The sequence below is a fragment of the Blastomyces gilchristii genome (assembly GCF_000003855.2).
Source record: "Blastomyces gilchristii SLH14081 genomic scaffold supercont1.11, whole genome shotgun sequence".
Classification (NCBI taxonomy): Eukaryota; Fungi; Ascomycota; class Eurotiomycetes; order Onygenales; family Ajellomycetaceae; genus Blastomyces; species Blastomyces gilchristii.
In genome coordinates this window covers 1373880-1395661 of record NW_003101672.1, presented here as the reverse complement: position 1 = coordinate 1395661, position 21782 = coordinate 1373880, and the positions used below count along the sequence as shown (strand labels likewise).

The following is a 21782-nucleotide window of genomic DNA, read 5'->3' as shown; positions in this document are numbered from 1 at the left end:
TGGTACCTCTGGCTGTTTGATTAGAAACTCTCCGAATGTTGACGCTCCGGACCCTCGTCCTTCCGCGCTTGATCAGCAGCTGCTTCGGATTTAAAGAACTTGAAAATATATCTGTGGGCGAAGCAGGGGCTGAGAGCTTACAAGGGCGCGAAGTTGGCTCTGTAACTAGGGCTATTTTTGGAGAACTTTAATTTACTTTGTCTGCTATATAGGTGGTTCCTGTAGCAGCTCAAGGGAGTCTGTGTCTGAAAGCTCAATATTTTACATGAAAAAAAGGTTGAGCTCATGACATCACAAGTACCGTCTTATCACTTCTCCAGAGGTCAAAAAATAGTGACAAACCCTCAACATGGTTATCGCATCCAGTACACCTAAGCTTATTATAGCTGTAGGCGGGCTTGCTGTGGTTGCAACATTCCTAGCACGTTTTCTCATGCGGGGATTTTCGATCCGGCGGAGGTTCTACAGAATGAAGGTCAGCGGGATTGTGGGTGAAGTCAAATGCTTGCTTGGGCGTTATCTAATACCTCAATTCCCAAAGCCGACGGTAGGACTGGTAGCTGTAGCAAACATCCAACACCAGGGTTGAGGCTGACATCCATCATGGCCCATCATCTAGCCTTATTCACCATTCCTCGGTCATCTCCCATTGATGAGGAGCTTGAGCGAAGGGTTACCAAGCGACGCTCATCGCTCGTATTCCACGATGAAGATAGTCCAAAACTGGGAGAAATACTTCCCCGGCGCGAAAAAGTGTCCGCCATTGATCTATATGGATGGTGTGGCCCTTCATGGCTCAGCCTATAATCACGGTTATCGATCCTGAGCTCTGCTCGCAACTTACGCAAGAAACACCTCAGCCGAGGCATCCCATGTTCGGATGGGCTTTAACACCGGTGACAGACGGTATTGACTTGATATCGATGAACATGGCTGACCATGAAGTATGGCGCTCTCGGCTGAATCCGGGGTTTTCGTCTCGGAACGTCATTCAAAACATGCCCACCGTCCTGGAGGAGGTTTCCATCTTTGCTCAAAAATTGAAAGACACTGCGGATGCGGACAGTCTTGAGTGGGGCAGTATGTTTACCCTGTACGATGGAGCGGTTGCTCTGACTTTTGATGTCATTTCAAGATTTGCACTGTAAGACCCTACCATTTCCTATTACTCCGGACAGCAGGGGGCCTCCCTTTTCCACTTCCTCCTTTCTAACGCTGACGAGACATGCAATAATAGTGATCTTCATCTCCACGAGCAAACAACGGGTCCTGGGCCACTGCTTACGGCTCTGAGAAATTTGATTTCGCGCGTTAAGCTCAAGAACATCAGGACCAGGTTGGAACGGCTTACCCCTGAATATAAATAAGCACTTTGTATCGGAAAATGCCGCAACTATGCGAGATATTCTCTTGCCGCAGGTTCAGTCGCGCTTCAGCGACACACTCTTGAATCAAAGAATCAGAAAACAGTTATCGATCTTGCTATCAAAGACTTCAAAGAGCGCCGCCAGCAGCCAACACCCGAGTTTATCTGTATCAGTATAAGCAACTTAAAGGCGTTCTTGTTTGCTGGTCATGACACCACGGCTCAGTCTATGTTAGTTTGATATATTTATATTTCCCCCATCACTTCATTTCTTGCAAAACCCGCAAAGTCGTCTAGAAATACCTGTTTCATATATGCGTTCTGACTATGTACCCTAGTTGCTGATTACTCTACGAAATTTCCAAAGGCCCCGACATCCTCCAAAGACTACGCGCAGAGCATGAAGTGCTAGGCCCCGACCCAAAATCAGCAAATAAGGTGTTCCAAGAAAGCCCTCATAAGGTGAACGAGCTACGCTACACGGCGGCAGTCATCAAGGAATCGCTCCGCATCCATTCTCTAGCCAATATATTCCGGCAAGGCAGCGCTAGATTCAACTTCTCGCTTGACGGCATGTGGTATCCCACTTACGAGTGCAAGATCCAAACAAGTCCGACGATGACTCACATCCATCCAGAACTGTGGCCTCGCCCGACGGAATTTATACCAGATCGGTTCCTGGTTTCGGAGGGCCATGCTCTGTATCCTCTTAAGAATGTGTGGCGACCCTTCGAGCTGGGAAATACGAAATGCATCGGGCAGGAACTGGCGGTGTTGGAACTGAAGCTCGCGTCGGTTCTTACTGTACGTGAGCTGGAGTTTGACTTTAAATTATGAACAGTGGGACGTGATGCAGAAAAGGGATGGGATAGGTGCGGCGGCGGAGACTGTTAATGGTGAACGCGCGCGTACAGATCTGGAGAGGGTATTGGTTGTGTCAAAGACGATTTACCAGTAAGAGTGAGGTTTAGAAGATAGCTGGATATGACCAGTGCCTGCAGGATGTTCCATATTGTTGGAGATGACGAAACATGATTTATCAAGCAATAGTCTGTATATGAGCAGTGTATTTTCTTGAGGTAGCAGCAACAAGCGCGACAAACCCCTGATGAACTGGATGAACTGGCCGTTTTGACGGATGTGGTGAATGCCAAAGAACCGTCCAAACAAGGTCTCATGGAGCACTTGCTGCACTTGTTCAATGAAGACAATGAGTATCTAATGGATACGTGGGCAGAAATTGTTCTTCCCCTCACGGTTCCCACAGGTAGTTGGTTGTCAAGAAGTGGATTTGTGCCTTGTATGGTGCATTCATCAATCCTTGAAAGTCCACGGCACCCTATTAAATATCCTCTTATACAACGTCCCACTCGCACCTTCGCAGGGCTCAGTCGGGAACGAATCGGTATGACAACCTACGGAAAGTTATATGTAGAGGCTCGCCCGAGAGGACCCCGCCGTTTTTAGCCCTACCTGGTAGTATACAAGAACATAGAATATAAAACTACAAACAACGGGCAAAGAAGGGAAAGTTAAAGCAAACAAATGCGCGTGACAATATCCAACGGGAGAAAACGGCGTGCGGGGCGAGGAGGAAGCCTATATTACGCTTGATATACAAAACATAAAAATATATAGACATCAGGATGATGTATTATTTAGCGATGGCGAGGAAAACAGGAATATATGTGGGCCAGGCTGTGGTCGAATTTGCTCTTGTGGCGGGATATTAAAAAGGTGAGATGGCGCAGGGAAAAAGGATATCGTCTCTCATGTTGCTCTTTAAATATCCCTTATGTCTTGAGCTAAAGAGAAAGAAAGTATCTAATATCTATCTATATACCTATCCATCCACAACGTAACTATCTACTTCGTCGAACAGGAGCAGCGCATCAGAATCAAAAAGGAAAGTCTCCATCTAGTTACAGCTACAAAACAAACCTCAACAAACCATCCTCAGATAAACAATATTCCAACAAAGGACTACTACAAAAATGACATCGCAAGCCTCCTCTCGCACTTCTAAACCCCATCATCCTACCACCAAGACTTCCACTCTCGACACGAAGACAGCCGCCTCCTCCCGCCCTTCAAATGCAGAGCAAGGACATCGGCCATCCTCAGCCACGTCCCCGAGAACCTCGCGATGGCAGCCGAAGTTCAATCGGACACAGAGCTTGAACGAGCAGGATATGAAGCATCAGTTGCAGCAGCGGTTGACGGGGTTGGAGAAAGGGCGGGAGAGCGGCTTCACAGAGAGTGAGAGGGAGGTCAAGGAGGGGGAGAGGGACTGTGATGGCGAGATGGGTGAAGGGATGAAGGGATGAATGAATGAATGAATGAATCACACGATGTATTAAATTGCTATAACTAAATATATGAAGCAAACTGTTAGTTATTCCGGGGGTGTGGCGTTTATAACTGTTATCTCTCTATATAAATAAGCCGAAATCTGTGGCGTTGGCGGGGCTGATCGTGTCTAAATAGCATTATGAATTAAATATTATTATATTCATCAATGGGAATGCCAAAAAGATATGGACTGTATATGTGTTTCAATATTTTGACCAAAAAATTAAAATTAAAATAAAATATGAGTTTGTTGAATTGAAGATATCTTCTTATTATATACAAAGTTTCTTTCCAGTGACGCACTACTATTAGTTAAATACAGCTATAATATTTACTTATTTACTTTTCTCCTTCACCAGCTCCTTTTTCCTGCACTCCAACCACCAACCAACCAGCACAACCTATCTATCCCGCCGCTGCAGCTGTGGGGTTCAACGGCTTTGCATTTCTCAGTCAAAACAACACTTGCTGCTATCCTTGATTACACCCTTTTTTACCAATCCTGTCCAGCTCCGGGCTTCCTGGAATGAGGTGGTCAAGCCCTTCTCGACTCCGTTGCTTCTGGAACTTTGAGGGGATCTCACCCGGCTTGACCGCATCTCTCCTCCCCAGTGCCCGCAAACAACCACAACGGTGGTAGCCCCAAGAGAATACGTGAGATGGATCGCGCAAGGAAGAGTATGTCATTCATTCATTACCTATTCCAGGCGTGAGCTGTATCTTCTTCTTCTTCTTCTACTGTATGTGTTGCTAATATTTTATGCGTTTTGTAGGAGAGCTGCGCACCTTGAATGCACACGCATGGGCCAGGGAGACAGGTATGTTCAGTTCTCCCCCACCCTCCGCCCGCACACCCCCTCTTATTGTATTACCTTTCGATCTCGAGAATGAGATTGACGATCTAATGTCTGGGCTTAAAAATTAATTCCTTGTATACGCGTATAGATATCTTCCCGGTCAACAAATCTCTCGACTCAGCTCTGAAGAAAAACACGGCTTTTATCAAACGTCTCCGAACTGGTATTACTGCTGCCGCCCTCCCTACTTTCCTTACCGATATCCGCACCCTATCGCTGCACAAATACCTGTCCGAGATCATATCCGCCGCCTACGAAGGGTTTTGCAAACTCAAGTCCCCCGGGGAAATCGCTGCGGCTGTGGAAATCGCCAGCGCGTTGCACCAGCGGTTTGGGCCCGATGAATTCACCAAGCAGCTAGGATGGCTGTTGGGTCGAGGTCTGACGACGCCGGATAAAGCACAGCTGAAGGCTTGGACCCAGGACGTGCGTGAGCGGGAGGAAAAGGAACGGCTGGGTAGACAACGGGTTCTATTGCGTATCGTGACGGAGTTATGGCTTGTTGGGTTCCTGCGAAGCTTGGATGATGTGGAAAGGCCGGACGATCTGGGTACGAAGGGACAGGATGGCTCGGCTACTATTGGTGGTGGTGGCAAAGGCTCTTCTACTTCTGATGGGGCGGCGAAATCTAAGACAGCGCAGGCCGCCGCAAAGGACGATCAAGATAGGGAGGCGGAGCCGTTTCCGTTAGAAGTGCTGAAGGACCTCTTGGGACATGACCGCGAGCATGTCAACTTGCCACTGGCAGTGTTGTTTGCGAGGACCTACAGCTGGGATATTTTGGGGACAAAGGGGATGGAGGAGGGTAGGAAGAACGTGGAGGCCGATGGTGCCACTGCGGAATCTATAGGGAAAGATGCGCCGGAGATTGGATCTGGCGATGATGAGGCTAATGCTGAATCAACTGGAGATGATCCGCCGCTATCATCTGAGAAGCTCCAGCTCCGCTTTAGAAATATCCTGAGTCGCTACCTCGAGGACGTCAAAGCACACGTTGTCCGCGACCAGAAGGCCCTGGCAACACAGAGCCGCAAAAATGCAGAAGCATATGTGAAGAGTGGTGAAATATTCGAAGATCGGCAATCTAATTTCGAAAAGCAGTCAAAAGCACACGAAAAGCTCGTCTCGAACACTCAGGTTCTTTGCGAGATTCTCGGTTCGGATATGCCAGATCTATTAGAGAAAGAGGCAGCTGATTCTACACACGGCAGTAGTATAGGTCTCGTGAAGACCGGAGAATATTTGCGCGGACAAGGAGAAGGCCCTGGTATCTGGGAAGACGAGGAGGAGCGCCGATTTTATGAGAATTTAGTTGATCTAAAGGGCAAAGTTCCAGCTGTTCTTCTTGAAGATGGGAAAAAGAAGAAGTCCGATGGGGATGATCAAGTGAAGAAGAAAGTTGACGGCGAAGCTACAAATGGCGTGCCAGCGGACCAGTCCGGAAAAGGGGAGGCTTCGAAACCAGGCGCAACTACCTCCGAACCTACCAATAATCAGGAAGCTGATGACCAGTCTACCGCTATGGTTAACAAAACCGTTGGTGCCCAGGTTGATGCGTTGCTGGCAAAACTTCCCGAACTTCAAACTAAAGATTCAGTTGACCAGCTGGCGCTGGATTTCTGTTTTCTCAACTCCAAAGCGTCACGGAACAGGCTGGTAAAGGCCATCCAAGAAGCGCCCAAGGGACGCGCCGATCTTCTTCCTCTTTATGCCCGCTTGGTTGCTACCCTCGGGCAGTATCTACCCGATATCCCACAGGGCCTTATCAGCTACCTTGACGAGGAATTCCGTAGTCTACAACGCCGTAAACAAAAGGAATTTCTCGGCCAGGTCCGCACAAGCAATATTCGATATCTAGCTGAACTAACCAAGTTTGGCGTTGTCCCCGAACATGTCATTTTCCACTGTTTCAAAGTCAGTCTCGACGACTTCTCTCGGATGAATATTGAGATCATTGGCAATCTCCTGGAGAACTGTGGTCGATACCTCCTCCGGAACCCTGAAACATCCCCACGGATGGTGTCGTTCTTGGAGACGCTTAGTCGAAAGAAAGCTGCACAGCATCTTGGCCAGCAAGAGCGCATGATTATTGAGAATGCGATGTACTACGTCGACCCTCCCCAGCGACCCGCTATTCAACAAAAGGAGCGCACTCCGATGGAACTTTATATTAGGAAACTGGTCTACCTGGATATGAACAAGCGCAACTACCCTAAGGTTTTGAAATGTATCCGAAAGCTTCACTGGGAGGAACAAGAGGTGAGATATAAGAGTTTTGAATTCTATATCGTTTTGTGGGACAAACATGTATTGACAAACGCAGGTCGTCCAAATTCTTGAGCGAATATTCAGCAAGCCTGGAAAGGTCAAGTACGGCAACATTCATATCCTAGCAATCCTTGTCAGCGCCCTCTACCGATATCATCAGAGTTTTGTCATTGGCATTGTAGACAACATACTCGAGTACATTACCCTTGGGCTGGAACAGAATGAATTTAAATTCAATCAGAGACGGATCGCCGAGGTTAAGTATTTGGGAGAACTGTACAATTATAAAATGGTCGATTCACCGGTCATCTTTGATACGCTTTACCGGATCGTTACGTTCGGACATGGTACGTGCAGACAGACAGAAGAACCCTTCTCGAGGCAAGAGTTGCTGACATGGAATATTAGAGGGAGGCATTCCGGTTCCCGGGAAGATTAACCCATTGGATATGCCTGATGATTTCTTCCGAATTCGACTGGTGTGCACGCTCCTTGATACGTGCGGAGTGTGTTTCGATCGGGGATCAGCGAAAAAGAAACTCGATTTCTTCTTGACGTTCTTTCAAGTATTATCCTCTTAAAACCGACAAAGTTCGTCTTTTGATATGATAGCTAATAGATTACTACAGTACTACCTGTTTACGAAAGACCCGTTGCCAATGGATGTGGATTTCCTCGTTCAGGATACCTATGCTTTGTCACGACCCCAGTGGAAGATTGCTACTGATCCTGCTGAAGCTACGCGCCTTTTTGGTGAGGCCGTGGCACAGAATTACAAGGTACAGGAGACTGTGCAAGAAGCGGACAAGGGCCCTGAGCCGGAAGATGACGGAGAGAGTTCATCCTCCGACGACGGATATGAAGACGATGCAATCCCAGACGCGGACGAAGAAAAGGATGAGGAGCACTCGTCTAGTGACGAAGTTGAGGAAGTATGGATCCTAAAAATTCCTCTATGCTATAGTGGAAATTTGTAAATGTCTAACTTTTGCTGTCCTTTTAGACCGTTCGTGACCCAGATCAGGAACATGATTCCGAGTATGAGGAGGAAGAACAGATCTTCGTTACCCGCCAGGAAGAGCAACTTGACCCGGAAGCTGAAGCTGAATTTGATCGAGAGTTTGAGAAAATGATGGCTGAAAGTTTGCAGTCCCGTAAATTCGAACGCAAGGCAATGTTCGATGTGCCCCTACCGATGAGACGCACTCCGCAACATCCATCATCAGCTGCGGAAGAGAATAATGAGGCCAGTCAACACGCACCGAATACAATGGCATTTTCGCTCATGACAAAACGAGGGAACCGACAACAGGTCTCTATCTTGCATCTCCTATCCCATTTCTGTTTATTTGTATAAAAACACATTATTTCTTGTCTCTGGCGCAGAGTTTTCTGATCACTCTTTAATTTCGCATAGACACGCACAATCGACCTACCCTCCGACTCTAGCTTTGCCGTGGCGATGAAAACCCAACAACAGGCCGAGCGCGAGGAGCAGCAGCGCATCAAGAACCTAGTGCTAAACTATGACTTGAGAGACGATAATGAGCCCAGTGACGGTGAATTCAACACTTCTTCCTCCCTTCTTCCTCTCAAATACCCAGGACTACCACCCCTAGAAAAGAACCCTAATACTAAAGCAATTTTGCGCAAAACAAAAGGCCCAGAGAAACGTTCCCATCGAGACCCGCGGACCGCTGATAAATCGAGCTCGAATCGTAGCGGGTTCCGTTCCCGCAAGTTGCAACTTAGCGATGTTGATTGGTATGACGCAAATTAGTTTTTTTTTCCCCCTCCTTTTGCAACTTTCATCCGACCGATCCTCCTGTCTCTGCTCGTGCCTTGCGTGCATGCATCTACGATTTTGTGGCCGTGGCAATCCATCACCCCTAAAGACTACATATTACCCACATTTGGCCCAGGAGAGGAAGACTACCTGGAAAACTCTTACGGAAAACTGAAAAAAAATAAGAAAGGGACCAGCCACCGCGTGGAAAAAAGAGATATGCTAATTCTGGTGCTTCTTCGTTTCATTTGTTTTACCCATATAGGACTTGAGAAAATCCAAACGAAAATCCTTTCCGCAACAGAAGCCAAAAAAAACCCCACCCACCTCGGGGAGAAATGAAATACGGGATATACAACATATCTATACTGCGTTCCCGTGTCTAGTTTTCTCCCTCACCGTCGGCCCGAAGCATACCCCCTCGCCCAAGGAAGCAAAACGAGACGAAACCGAGAAAGATTGTACGAAATTGAAGCAATACAGGAATGACGGATAGGGCGGATGGAGAACGCTATGCTGCCCTCCGGATACCCTCCTAATTCCATGTGCTGAGAGTGGAGGGAGGGGTAGTACGTAACATTATGATTCCCTCTCCGATTCGTACGGGAGCGAACCTAGTGTTTACTACCTTCTGGATGTGTTAACTCTGCCGTCCACCCTCCCTCCCTTCAGCAAACAATTCTACTTCACTGTTGGTGGTGGTTTTTCTAGAACCTGGACCGCGCGAGGTAAAAAAGCAAAATGAGACAAAAGAAAATAAACATACCAAAAAAAAAAAAAAGAAAAGAAAAGAAAAGAAAAAAGAAAAGAGAAAGAAAAAGAAAAAGACGAAAACAAAAACAACGCATTCGTTTCCAGTAAGGAAAGAGCGGGAGCGGCGGCGGCGGAAAACGCAGGGGAAAGGAAAACCAAATGGCGCAGTGCCCCCTCAACGTTTACCCTCTTTCTTTCCGATCCCCAAGGGAAAAAGCGAAACCACGCATGTCCATCACCGCCCAGTCCCCCCTCATAGGCCCAAGTCAGTATTTCGACCCGTTATAGTCCTAGTGATTACGGTGTTGACTTGATCTCCTTTGTACCTTGGAGATGGACAAGGGGGGCGGTAGTGGTATTCCTTTTCCCTTCCTGAACAAAACAAAAAAAAAAAAAAAAAAAAAAAAAAAAGTATAGAAACAGGTCTTCTCATGTATATATGTATGTTTCTGAAATTTCGGCCCGGCAGAGGGATTGAAACATGCTGATTTTGAAGGGTGGAGGTTGTTGCTGCTGGGAGAATTGATTGATGATTGATTTTCTTGCAATGTGATGGGTGGATGGATTGTATGGAAGCTTTCTAAGTGCTGTCAGATAAAATTAAAACCAGGACAGATACAAAATATTAGTGAGAAGAGGGAATTAGAGAATTGATTGTCTGTTAAAAATGGGGGGAAGAAATTATGTAGTTTGCTGTGTCCGGGTATAGGTGTATGAAGGAAGCATCCTTTTTACACATATAACTGATTATTATCCTACATTTCGACTTTTTTCTTAGGAAAAAAATACATATAATAGTTACAGTAAATCATAAAATCTATCAAAAGAAAACGCCACTGTACCCGCATATATTTCTAAAACACAGCACATAACATTACAAAAAACTTACAACCCCTCACCCCCCTTCAGCCACCCCGCCAGCTCGATGGTAAACAACACCGGCCCCTCACTCTCCACGAGCACCTCCACAACCTCACTGCGCACATGATTGCTCGAACTAACCTGGCCGCCAAAACGGGTTTTCCAGTCATGGATGTCCCATTCGAGGCCTTGGGTGGTTATCGCGGCGGGACCGGCGATGGGAATTATGCCGACGTTTTCGGCGAATGGAGTTGTTTGCGTAGTTGTAGTTGTTGTTGTTGCCGTTGTTGTTGATTGTGATGGAGGTGATGGCGCTGGAGACGGTGATACGCCCATCAAGGAGCCGCCGGGCACATGGATTCTATTCCGGCCGCGGTGGAGGAGGAAGGAGATGCTTTCTTCGGAGATGAGGTATAAGTGCCGTTGTTCGGTTGGGGTTGGGGAGGAAGATGATGTTGATGAGAGATATAGATGATTGATGAGCGAGAAGGCTTGGTCGACTCGTCCGCCCAGCCCGCCTAGGAGGAGGACGTTGATATCTATATCGTTCTCGTTTACTGTGGATGCGCTTGGTGCGGCTGCTACCGCTGCACCGTTCTTGCTGCTACGGGGTGCATTGATACTCTGCGTACGCGAGCGCAAATAGGACAGACATTTAGTCACATCTGTAGAATACTGGCTCGGGTCGTAGATGATGGGGACCTGCAGGTCTTCATAGTGTTTGCGGACCTTGGGGGAGATGGAGTCCAGGTCTCCTACGATGGCGTCGGGGAGCTGAAGAGTAGTTTTGTTAGAATGAGCTCTTTATAAAAAATAAATTTCTTATTTGTTGTATTTCTTTCTTTATTCTTAATATATAGTATGATATCTTGTTAATAGCTACTCAGGGGATGTATATATCTACCTCTATTGACTCTCTGCCCGATTTACGCATGAGGTTGTACAGGTGATTAGCCCCGCCATCTGCACAGATTGTGAAGCTTGCTAGATTGGAAAGAGAGTGTCAGTTCAATTTTGATTTATTCATTTACATTATAATAATATATGTGGCCACTCAACAGCTAGGACATGAAACTCACCATGCTTCTTGAGGATCGTGTATGCATTTTGGTTGATTGGCTGGTTGAGCACAAGAAGGGCGAAGGGTGAAGATGGCGGTGGGGCTGCAGGGTTGAAGAACTGCGCGGGATACCAGTCCATTATTATTATTATTGTATGCAATAGCAGCAGCTACAGATCAGCGCACAAAAGAAAGGGATCAATCAATCACTCATGCATCCATGGATACTATCTACAGTACATGTACAGTATATGTATATAGCTCGGCATGGATCATGTATGTAGCAGATCTGCAGCTGTTTTTGCAGTGAGTGACGTCGGACACTGTCCCAGAACGGCAATCCGAGACGAGAAACGCGCCCGAGCGGGGGAAAGTAATTCCGAGAGTATATCACGTGATGCTGCTTTTAGTGGCTTAGTTTTCCAAGGTTGTTTCGGACTTCGGAACTAACCTTGGAAGTCTACAATATATTATTACCAGATCGAGACAAGCTTTGGTCTGGTAATCGTAATACAAAACAACAAAACCAACCACACACCCATTTCCGCGACACAACCCCATTCAATAATACAATAACCAGGCAGGGATCGAGGATGGGATGCGCGTATCACTTGGTACCAGGGCGCCCCAAAGCGGCATAGTCAGGGAGAACAATACCTCCATGATTACCATCCGTACGATGCGTACAGCCCCATACCATACCAACCCCTTTCTGTGTCTCCTCCCTCCGTTCTCTGCTCTTCTTCCTCTCCAACTCCCCCCAAGACTCTCTCTCTCGCCGTCGACAGCGCCTGTAGGAGATCTCGTCTCTTCCTCCTCCTCCTCCCTCCACCTATTCTTCTTCTTCTGCTTCTTCTTCTGCTTCTTCTGCTTCTTCTTCTCTTCTCTCTCTTCTTGCCTCTATTCCCATCATCCCTTTAACTACCTTAGCAGCGTGCGTCGCTCCCAAATACTCCTAGGTGAAGGCTTCACACAACCCCTTCAACCCCCAATTGAGTCCTTCGTTTCCCGTCCACCTTCGTTCTATCGTTCATCCCTTGCTCTATTTTATATAAAGAGAGAAGCTCTAAGCTTGTGCTTCCCACACCCTTTGGTTCTCGTCTTTCGTTGATCTCCTCTTGTGTCCCGTGTTGGCAACAAGAAAAAAAATATCTCTTGGTAAGGCCGTGGAACCCCTGTTTCATCTGCATTATTATATCTTTTTTTATGGGTAGTCCGTTTCCTCTCTGCATTACATTGAATGCTAGATATTTTCTGAACTCTTACGATTATTAAAAAAGAGAAGAAAGTATCCGGTGCTTCCCCCTAGTTCTGGCGTCATTGACATACTCCTATTTTCTCTCTACGTGTCCCCAAGACTACCAGCTAACCAACACCCGCGATCCACAGCAGATTATCCTCCTTTGCCCTTCCTTCCCTTCTAATACTTCGAATATAATCCCAATCGTTCCTTCTACCGTTGAACCTACAAGATGGGTAAGCTTCGATTTTTTATTTTTTACTTTCTGTTACAGCTCTGTCCAGCATCACAACAGCGAAGAACATCACCAGTATCTGTGCTTCTCTGGAGAAGTCGTTAATTTCTCCGCGTTTTATGTGCTGTGTGCAACTTGTCCTGTTGTTCCCTGGTCTCTACGGCCCGGAAATAGGAGATCCTAGTCATGGGCCATTTGAAGTTCCGCGTTTCTGCACCCAAGCAGGAGTGTCAGAACTATGGCCATCGCACTGCGCAAGCCCTGAATACCCCAAAGCTTCAAGGGCCGTCTATAGCAAACTCTCTACGGAAATACAAACTGAAGACGACGAACTTTACTGCACTTAGTACTGACAATGTGAATAACACAGCCACCGCCGCCAACGGTATTCCCGCTCCCACGCGACCTTCTCCAGCTGCTGGCAGTGCAACCGGAAAATCGCCATATGTCGAACGCAGCAACCCAATGGGCCAGGGTGCTGCCCAAACCGTCACCTCTAAGGACCCCAAAGCCGCTGCCCAAGCTGCTAGCGACATGAGGAACGTTGTTCGTCGCAAGTTGACCGGTTACGTTGGATTTGCCAACCTTCCAAACCAATGGCACCGCAAGAGTGTTCGTAAAGGATTCAACTTCAATGTTATGGTTGTTGGTATGTAATTATATATATTTTCTGCTTCCACGTGGTTCTGTTGGAACTTGTGCTGAAAACGGCGATTTTAGGTGAATCTGGTTTGGGGAAGTCTACCCTGGTCAACACTTTGTTCAACACTTCCCTGTATCCCCCCAAGGAGCGCAAGGGCCCTAGCCTCGACATTATTCCCAAAACCGTTGCCATAGAGTCTATTAGCGCCGATATTGAGGAGAATGGTGTTCGCCTCCGTCTGACTGTTGTTGATACACCTGGTTTCGGGGACTTTGTCAACAACGATGATTCTTGGCGTCCAATTGTCGAGAACATCGAACAGCGCTTCGATGCTTACCTCGAAGCCGAGAACAAGGTTAACCGCATGAATATTGTGGACAACCGCGTCCATGCCTGTGTCTACTTTATCCAACCCACAGGCCACTCCCTGAAGCCGCTCGACATTGAGGTCATGCGCCGATTGCACACCAAGGTCAATCTCATCCCCGTCATCGCTAAGGCTGATACTCTCACCGATGAGGAAATTGCCCTCTTCAAGCAAAGGGTACGTTCTGGGGTTTTCCAGTCAACTCACTTCTTCCTTTGCAAAATAATATATATATTCTGACGCTTCCACAGATTCTCGCCGATATCCAACATCATTCCATCCAAATATTCGAAGGACCCCGATATGAACTTGATGATGAAGAAACCATCGCCGAAAACCAGGAGATCATGTCCAAAGTTCCTTTCGCCGTTGTTGGAGCGAACTCAGAGGTCACCAGCAGCGAGGGCCGCAAGGTCAGAGGTCGTCGTTACCCATGGGGAGTCATCGAGGTTGACAACGAGGAACACTGCGACTTCGTCAAACTGCGCCAAATGCTTATCCGTACCCACATGGAAGAGCTCAAGGAACACACGAATAATGCCCTGTACGAGAACTACCGATCTGATAAACTCACACAGATGGGTGTTGCTCAGGACCCAAGTGTATTCAAGGAGGTCAACCCTGCGGTCAAACAGGAAGAAGAGCGCACGCTGCACGAACAAAAGCTTGCAAAGATGGAGGTAGAGATGAAGATGGTTTTCCAACAGAAGGTGCAAGAGAAGGAAAGCAAGCTCAAACAGAGCGAAGACGAGCTTTACGCTCGGCATCGCGAGATGAAAGATCAACTAGAGCGACAACGTGCAGAATTGGAAGAAAAGAAGGCCCGTCTCGAGAGTGGAAGACCTCTCGAGGACAAGATAAAGAGAAAGGGCTTCTCGCTCCGTTAACGGTCAATCCGTTGATGATATACCCTTTGGACATCATGGGACGTCTACCTACGACATGCGGACAACCTTCTTTGCTTGATTTAGTATTCCTCTCCTTTGAGTCCCCTCTCTTCTGCTCATGGTTCCAGCGCTCTCTCTAATACCTCTTCGTTCACTTTTCCCTTTCCTTTCATTTAAGAATATTCGGCTCGCTCTCACACACTCTCTTTTTGCTTTCTTTCCTTCCCTTTCCTTCTCCTTTTCTCCTCTTTCATTTATACCTCTTGCTCGTTATCTCATTTCTGTAATGACTTCTATTTTTTATTTTTTTTCCCCTTTACTTCTTTTCTCTTGAGCGCCCTCTCCCCTTGTTTGTCTGTTTTCTTGCTTGATTGTTGAGTCTCTCGAACCAATAAACGGAGAAAAACCAAATTTGTATCAAACTTAATAATCTATCTATCGACTGGTTTCAATTTTTTCGACAGTATTATTTTTTTCCCCCTTTTATCTTATCTTCTACTTTCTTTCTCATTGGGGGTTGGTTTGGATTGAAGGGAGGCGCGGGTTTGAGGGGGAGTGCGCAGGCATAGTTTTTCCCGAACATTCGACATCAGAAAAGTATGCTTCTAAGCGGATTGGCAAGATATATATATGCGTGAGCGAGGGTTATAAAATCTTGTCTTTTCTTCGCTTTCTTCTTTAACTATTAATATTTCTTTTCCCTGCTTTGATCTGGTAAATTGATTGGCGTGTACCTCCGTTGCTGAGAGGTCCGACTAGATATATACACGGGTCTGATTTGATCAAAGGCTGTAGTTTGCTATTCCTCTTTTCAATTCGTTTCTTTCCTTTTTTTTCGCCCTTATCCCACTCCTGCTTCTCTGTTCGTCTTTCTTCCTACGTATAACCCTTTTGCTACCAGTCCGGAAAAATGCTTTAAAAAAACCGCCAAAAAAAAGGTCTTTTGAATCTTAGCTTATGTTCTGCTTTCTTTCATATATTCTTGTCTTCTTTGCTTAACTAGCTATAAATTTTCCTTTCCCCCTTTTCTTCTGTTTCCCCCGCCCCTTTTCTTCTCCATCTGTCTGTCTGTCTATCTGTGATTAAATTTTGATTATATACTCTGAGGTTCTTCTGCTTCTTCTTCTCCTTAACCCGTCTACTTACCAACCCCTCTCCCCTTCCTTCTATTCAACCTCATCGTTCTACTTCCAATATCCCTTTTGTGTCTCCCCGTCTTTTTTCCTCTAGCACTTTTTTAGTAACTCATCAATCGATTGCCCTTCCTCTCTCTTCTTGTTCTTATTCTATTATCCTGCGTTTTTGTTATTTATTTCCTGCTATTTTTCTTTTATTAGGTATGTATGTACATGTACATGTACGTTTGCCATCTTCTCCTCTCATTAATTACCCCTTGAAAATACACAGGAAAGAAGTAAGTTACTTTGCTATATCTGGTTAAATAGGGATAATTGCCTTGCGTTCTATTAAAAAATATACCTCTCTCTTTACGCTACGGTAGAAGACTTTGATCCACTGTCTTATCTCTCGAGTAAAGAAAGAAATCTTGTTTCATGAACGTTTTTTCACGGTCTTAGTAAAAAAAAAAAAAAAAAAAAAAAAAAAAAAAACAACTAGTAGAGATGGGTATTTGCGTAGGCTAGTATATTATCTCTGATAGGTATGTGATAGGTTTCACCAGATATAGCAGCGATCCACTCTGTATAACCTAGGGAAATTACGGGAGGTATATCGTAAGGTTCTAGATACTCAATGCCATTGTTCCCTTGAAACGATGCGGTGTTTTTCTTTCAAACATGATGGAAAGGGTAAATGAAAGGAGGTACTTCTCTTCTTCTTCTTCTTCCTCTCCTCGTTCCTCCTCTTCACCCTCTATTGTTCGTTGCTCGCTTTCTACCGCCGTTGTTTTCTTTATTCAACTGTACCAGGTACATCTACTGTGTGAATGATAGTAAGTCGAGGAGTAAATACTCTGGGCAGGCTGGCCCCTGCCTCCCGGTTTCATTGTTCCCCGTGGCCAGTGAAGGGTAAAAACAAGGGAAGAATATATTTGCTGGTGGGAATATTCCCTGATTTCCTCTTTTTCCCTTCTCTTTGTTAACAGAGAAGAAGGGGGGGCATGATCGGAATGGATATATGTATACACTGGATCTCTAACTGGGTGTTCACCTCGCTCTATCCTATCTATCTGCCTTTTTTTGTTTTAATTCCGTAAGATTTTTTTTTTTTTTTTTTTTTTTTTTACCACCTCAAGGGGTACAGGCGCTTCGCGGGAAAAGGGAACAAACGATCTATCCACGGGATCATTCCTTTTCTTTCTGTATCTTAAAAGTTCCCCAGGTAGGAGGTACAGAGGGGATACAGCCGGTGATGACCACTCGTCTACAACCAAGGGAATATATATTCTCAGGTCTAGATGTTGTGAATTTGAGATAGGATTCATATATGGATGATATATATAAGAACATAGCCCCTCTCCCACTTTCTTCACAATTAGAATGTGTAACTGCCTTCACTTCGGCACATCTAATACCACAGTACATATTTAGACCTACCTACTGTGCCCTTAAGCTAGCTTTCCCCTGTCTCCTCCTATTCATCGTCAAGCGGTCTCCTAAGCTGGGCACCTACCTGCTGGAAACAATATACATACTCCACCACTCGATCAACTAAAACTACCACCAAACCCAAAACACAAAAAGAAATAGCAAGAAGGAAAAAAAAAAAAATGTGCAAATACACCTCCCACGAACAATACGCTACCTGTGCCCACACCATCCCCTGCCACCTCAAATACGACATAATCTACTGCCACGCCCCCAACGGTATCCCCCTCCCAATCCACACCATCACAAAACTGCTCACGGAGCCCGGCTTCCACCCCTCGCGCTGCTGCGACATAGACGCGTGGCATGGCACAGTGCTGAAGCTCCGGGGGCTGTGTCCAGCGTGCGAGGAGGAGGCGAAGCTGCGCGCAAGACCGGTGGTAGAGAGCACGGGGGATAGGCAGGGGTATGCAGAGATGCCGAATCTAGTGTGGCAGTTTGAGTGTGGGCATTCGAAGACGTGGGTGCAGGCGGCGAGTTTGCAGAAGTGTTTTGTGTATAAGGGGAAGGATGGTGATAAGAAGAAGAAGAAGAATAAGGTTGATATAGGAGCGGATGTTCATATTGATCCGGGGGATTTACGGATTGCGGAGTTTTGGGAGACGGAGTATGAGTTTTCGGAGGAGGAGGCGGGGAAGATCCAGTTTGAACAATATAGGGATGAGGGACTTTGCGGGAAGTGTGTTAATGAGGAATCACAAAAGGAGGGAGAAGAGAGAGAGAGAGGCAAGGGGAAGAAGCGGTGGCGGAAATCGGGAGGGCTGCTCGGGCGGTGGAAGGGGTGGATGAAAAATACTTTTCAGGAGAAGCGAGAGAGCTGAATAAGAGGGGAGTGAGAATGCGAAGGGTTTCGTCTCCCTTTTAATTGATTTTAATATCTTATTTTTTGGAAGATTGGGTAATTGGATAATGTTTTTATATCTGGTCTGGTAGATTTGCAAGTTGGATATTGCATGGATGAGGGTAGAAGTGCATGTAGCTAATGCACATCTGAGAATGCAGAGGTACGCATATTCTGCAGCAAACGAGAACAGAATATATTCATATGCAACAAATATGCAATATAGAGCTATAGATCGAGAAACAGGAGCCAGGTTCATGATTTCAGAAGTATCAGAAGTTCAGAATGGTTCTGCAGCTTGTCACAGACAGCTTTACTTCATTCAATGGTTGCTCTGAAACAGTTGGAGAAGCAAAGCATGAATTGTGGCTAATAAGCAAAAATAAACAAGACATGGTATGAAAATGCCAGACTTTTCCCCCCTTTGCCCAATTATCGATTGCGTTGAGGATTTAGTTCATCGACTGACGTCTGTCATGGAAGAGAGGAGTTGGCCGGGATGACGTCGAGCCATTGGTTGGTAATTCGTGTAAGCAAATCATTCCGACTGTGAGCAGAGCCATTGCAGATACAGGGCAGAGTGGTGCAATTGGGCTGTTTGACCTGGAGCTGGTCTTTGTCTTTGTACCGGGGCTTCTCCTGGTTGTGTACTCCGTAGAGATAGATATCCATGGATGTAGAAGCTAGAAAGCAACAAGAGATATTTGCTGTTTGCTGTTTGTTGAAGGAAAAATATTTATTATGATTGTTTCCAAGGTCGGAGCTAGTTACGTCACATGACAATTGGCTGCGGGTGGCTGGGGGTTGGTGTGGGTGTATTGTCGTACGATTACATACAGCGTGATACAGCTTGATACAGCCGTGGCTGCCTGAAACCTGCCACCCGATACGGCGCCAATACACGCTCCAACCTGAGTCTGTCTGATCCAAGAGCACAAAACAAATCCTCCCGACAAGTCACAAACTCAACTTCTGGCCTGATCAGCGATTATTCCACCGTGACCTTTTGATGATATCCTGCAGCCTGGCTCCAAGGGAATAGATAAATAAATACACTCAACTACCACTGCTCTATCCAGCTATCTCTGCTTCACCTCTCCCTCTCGTCCCGACAACGCACCGCTTTCTCTCACTGACCGGCTGGGGCATTTAACTGTTGCTTGCTACAGATGGCTCCTCCGCCTCCTTCCACCCTGCCCTTGGGCGAGCGTTTGAAGCTGCTCGCCCAGACCCTACAGTATGTTTCCCCGGTAGACGTCCATCCCCCTCAGGGGACCGAAAGAGAGAATGCCGTTTGCTAATCTATTTATAGGTTCGGTTGGTTTCTTGGGTATGTCGAGTTCACTTAAACAGTCCTGGAGTATTTGTGGAAGCGGTGAGGGAGGTAAAATAAGGAGGAAAAGGGAAAAAGATATACAAATACAGACAAGCGAAGACGGAGATGCTGGAACCGTTTGATCCTGAATAACAGGGAATATGGAGACTGCGGCTCCTATGGAAATAAACACAGATGGTTCTTGCTGGCTAACTTGCTCTACCGCGCATCTATAGACACCTGGCATTGATTCTTGCTGTCTTCCGATACTTCCTTTCCTACATTACATTCAACTACTACTCAGGCATGGCCAGATATTCATATCGTTTTGCATTCATATCCGCTGCCGCTACATATGGAATTGTCGTGTATAAAGCATATATTGCCCGTGGCCGTCTTGGAGGCTCCATCCCCGCCACTGCCATCAAATTGGCCGGTGACGAGAATGTCCAATATTTATGTTAGTGGGCTTTTTTTACTCTTTCCTCCCCCCTTCCCTCGCATGGCTATATTAAAAATCCGTCAAAAATATTACCTCCTCGCTGACAGAAATTCACCATGAACAACAGTCATGGCGCTCGTATGGCTCTACTCCCGCCAGATCCCAATCGCCCTCCTACCCTTCGCTATCTACTCCGTCTTCCACGTAGCAACCTACAGCCGCACCTATCTCATCCCAACCCTCCAACCCGCCAAACCAGTCGCACCAGGCGAAGCAACCTCCCCATCCGGCCGCCCCGCCACAAGACAATCCCCGCTCGCCGAAAGCATCGGCCGCTTCGTCAAGAGATACTATGACGCTAGCATGGGCCTCGTGGCCGCCTTTGAAATGACTCTCCTATTCCGCCTCGTCGGGTCCGCCCTGACCTTCTCAAGCGGCAGCTGGGTGCTGCTGATCATATACTTCTCCTTCTTCCGCTCCCGGTATGCGCAGAGCTCATTTGTGCAGGGCACCGTGGCCCGTGCGACTGCCCGTGTTGATGCCGCCATCTCTCACCAGAATACCCCACCGCAGGTGAGACAAGGCTGGGAGATGTTCAAGGGTGTTGTCCGGCAGGCCTATGACGTAACGGATATCCGACGGTATCTGGGTGGGTACCAGGGTGCTGCTGCGGGAGCTAAGAAGCCCCAGTAAAAAGTTTTTGAAAAATAATAATAATAATGATAATAATTTTGATAATTTTATTATTGTTATTGTTATTATTATTATTATTTCCGAACGGCCTCCCTCCTGACGCTACTCCTGTTTTCACTTTTCCGCAACCTCTCTCGGGATCCGAAAAAGAAACATAATGATGATTGTACACAACAGCAGCAACCACGACGACACCTATTTCCTAGCTCTCAGCATGTTCCCTTTATTTTTGTGTTTAAAAAGTCTTGGGGGACTCATTTCCCTCCCGGTTTGTCGTTTGTGTGTACGGAATACAGCCATAACATGACGCATTATCACTTCGGACCCGGTTGCTGTGCATGTGCATGTCTATGTATAGTACAGGGGAAGGGTGAGGGGAGCAACCCTCCGCGGCGGCATACGGACCCTCTTAAATCGTAAATGCATGCAAGCGCACGCGTCAAAATTATCATTATCATCCGGAGCCAGAGACCGGCTGACTTGGGGCCTTTCCCACTACCAGCGCCCACGCGGACGGAATTCCATTTTGCTTTCCTTATCCTTTTCCTGTTCCCTTTTCATTTTAATTTTCATTCTCATTTTATTCTTTTTCCCTCGCTTGTTTCTTCATTTTGGCGAGATAGTATGGGGTTGGGGATGTTTGTCACGCGACCACGGTGAACATAATAAGAATAATATCTATCTATCTGAGTTTGAGTGCGATTTTTGTCTTTTGAGTGTGCAGGGGACGGGTAGAAGGGAGTCAAAGATAGGAAGATAGGTAGGAGCGGTGTGTCTCTTCAACAAAACTTTGAAAAAAAATATATAAAAAGACAACAAAATAGCAAAGGGCCTGTACTTCTAGGCATTCTCATCATTTCTTTCTGTTTTCTTGTTGCCTGTTTGTCGTGTGTGATTTGGATGTAATTTGATTTCTGGGTTTTTGAAGAAGCATCAGAAGTGAGCCTGTTTACTGTTCTATCCTACATATTCTTTTATTTTTGTTACGTATCCTTTTTTTTTTTTTTTGAGCGACAACGTTTTCATCTGTATTTTTCTTCATATTTTCTTTCATACGTCCATACGTCCAATATCTCTTTCTGGGACAAATCCGGGCTGTACTGGTATCTTGTCTCTGCCTCTGTACTCCGTATTTCCTTTTGTGAAAAGGCCTTAGTAAATGAGCAACCGAGTTTATGAGTACAATATACAGATAATCAACTGACTGCAC

The 21782-nt window shown here is 46.3% G+C and overlaps 7 protein-coding genes across 8 annotated transcripts; 6 read left to right on the top strand and 1 right to left on the bottom strand.

The window, feature by feature from the left end:
• Positions 1 to 791: 791 nt before the first annotated feature.
• Positions 792 to 2324, top strand: BDBG_05607 (cytochrome P450; the record flags this gene model as incomplete). The annotated part of the gene is made up of 4 exons (XM_031722234.1): positions 792 to 1080; positions 1369 to 1572; positions 1734 to 2170; positions 2208 to 2324. 4 exons carry the CDS (start codon positions 792 to 794, stop codon positions 2322 to 2324), a joined length of 1047 nt encoding a protein of 348 aa, XP_031579068.1.
• Positions 2325 to 3360: 1036 nt separating this feature from the next.
• On the top strand, positions 3361 to 3693 carry BDBG_05606 (uncharacterized protein; the record flags this gene model as incomplete). The annotated part of the gene is made up of 1 exon (XM_002624052.2): positions 3361 to 3693. The coding sequence occupies one exon, from the start codon at positions 3361 to 3363 to the stop codon at positions 3691 to 3693; it is 333 nt and encodes a 110-aa protein (XP_002624098.1).
• A 684-nt stretch (positions 3694 to 4377) lies between these two features.
• BDBG_05605 (nonsense-mediated mRNA decay factor) lies at positions 4378 to 8901 on the top strand (the record flags this gene model as incomplete). The annotated part of the gene is made up of 10 exons (XM_031722233.1): positions 4378 to 4396; positions 4492 to 4536; positions 4664 to 6834; positions 6899 to 7190; positions 7252 to 7409; positions 7473 to 7775; positions 7847 to 8155; positions 8261 to 8402; positions 8505 to 8607; positions 8895 to 8901. 10 exons carry the CDS (start codon positions 4378 to 4380, stop codon positions 8899 to 8901), a joined length of 3549 nt encoding a protein of 1182 aa, XP_031579067.1.
• Positions 8902 to 9975: 1074 nt separating this feature from the next.
• On the bottom strand, positions 9976 to 11629 carry BDBG_05604 (thiamine pyrophosphokinase Thi80). The gene is made up of 3 exons (XM_002624050.2): positions 11323 to 11629; positions 11148 to 11227; positions 9976 to 11017 (listed from the first exon to the last, which is right to left on the bottom strand). Exons 1-3 carry the CDS (start codon positions 11441 to 11443, stop codon positions 10268 to 10270), a joined length of 951 nt encoding a protein of 316 aa, XP_002624096.1. The 5' UTR covers positions 11444 to 11629; the 3' UTR covers positions 9976 to 10267.
• A 149-nt stretch (positions 11630 to 11778) lies between these two features.
• BDBG_05603 lies at positions 11779 to 16889 on the top strand. Of its 2 annotated transcripts, none has more exons than XM_031722232.1 (5): positions 11779 to 12461; positions 12693 to 12779; positions 13149 to 13427; positions 13499 to 13965; positions 14040 to 16889. In XM_031722232.1, the coding sequence occupies exons 2-5, from the start codon at positions 12776 to 12778 to the stop codon at positions 14673 to 14675; spliced, it is 1386 nt and encodes a 461-aa protein (XP_031579066.1). In that variant the 5' UTR covers positions 11779 to 12461; positions 12693 to 12775; the 3' UTR covers positions 14676 to 16889. The 2 variants fall into 2 exon arrangements, with proteins under 2 accessions (XP_031579066.1, XP_002624095.2); XM_002624049.2 differs by having other exon boundaries at positions 11784 to 12461; positions 12696 to 12779; positions 14040 to 16244.
• A 34-nt stretch (positions 16890 to 16923) lies between these two features.
• BDBG_05602 (uncharacterized protein) lies at positions 16924 to 18389 on the top strand. Its single transcript, XM_002624048.2, has one exon. The coding sequence runs from the start codon at positions 17404 to 17406 to the stop codon at positions 18100 to 18102; it is 699 nt and encodes a 232-aa protein (XP_002624094.1). The 5' UTR covers positions 16924 to 17403; the 3' UTR covers positions 18103 to 18389.
• A 537-nt stretch (positions 18390 to 18926) lies between these two features.
• On the top strand, positions 18927 to 21574 carry BDBG_05601 (uncharacterized protein). Its single transcript, XM_002624047.2, has 4 exons — positions 18927 to 19359; positions 19435 to 19452; positions 19674 to 19897; positions 20007 to 21574. Exons 1-4 carry the CDS (start codon positions 19292 to 19294, stop codon positions 20570 to 20572), a joined length of 876 nt encoding a protein of 291 aa, XP_002624093.1. The 5' UTR covers positions 18927 to 19291; the 3' UTR covers positions 20573 to 21574.
• Positions 21575 to 21782: the final 208 nt, after the last annotated feature.

What these genes read in the sequence shown, in the direction of transcription:
- BDBG_05604 (XM_002624050.2), bottom strand. Translation starts at nt 11,443, where the DNA reads ATGGACTGGTATCCCGCGCAGTTCTTCAACCCTGCAGCCCCACCGCCA. An exon ending in CACGATCCTCAAGAAGCATG is followed by an intron (nt 11,228 to 11,322) that starts GTGAGTTTCATG and finishes TTTCCAATCTAG; the next exon opens with CAAGCTTCACAATCTGTGCA. An exon ending in CGGGCAGAGAGTCAATAGAG is followed by an intron (nt 11,018 to 11,147) that starts GTAGATATATAC and finishes ACTACTCTTCAG; the next exon opens with CTCCCCGACGCCATCGTAGG.
- BDBG_05603 (XM_031722232.1), top strand. An exon ending in CTTCAATGTTATGGTTGTTG is followed by an intron (nt 13,428 to 13,498) that starts GTATGTAATTAT and finishes CGGCGATTTTAG; the next exon opens with GTGAATCTGGTTTGGGGAAG. An exon ending in TTGCCCTCTTCAAGCAAAGG is followed by an intron (nt 13,966 to 14,039) that starts GTACGTTCTGGG and finishes ACGCTTCCACAG; the next exon opens with ATTCTCGCCGATATCCAACA.
- BDBG_05602 (XM_002624048.2), top strand. Translation starts at nt 17,404, where the DNA reads ATGTGCAAATACACCTCCCACGAACAATACGCTACCTGTGCCCACACC.
- BDBG_05601 (XM_002624047.2), top strand. Translation starts at nt 19,292, where the DNA reads ATGGCTCCTCCGCCTCCTTCCACCCTGCCCTTGGGCGAGCGTTTGAAG. An exon ending in CGAGAATGTCCAATATTTAT is followed by an intron (nt 19,898 to 20,006) that starts GTTAGTGGGCTT and finishes CATGAACAACAG; the next exon opens with TCATGGCGCTCGTATGGCTC.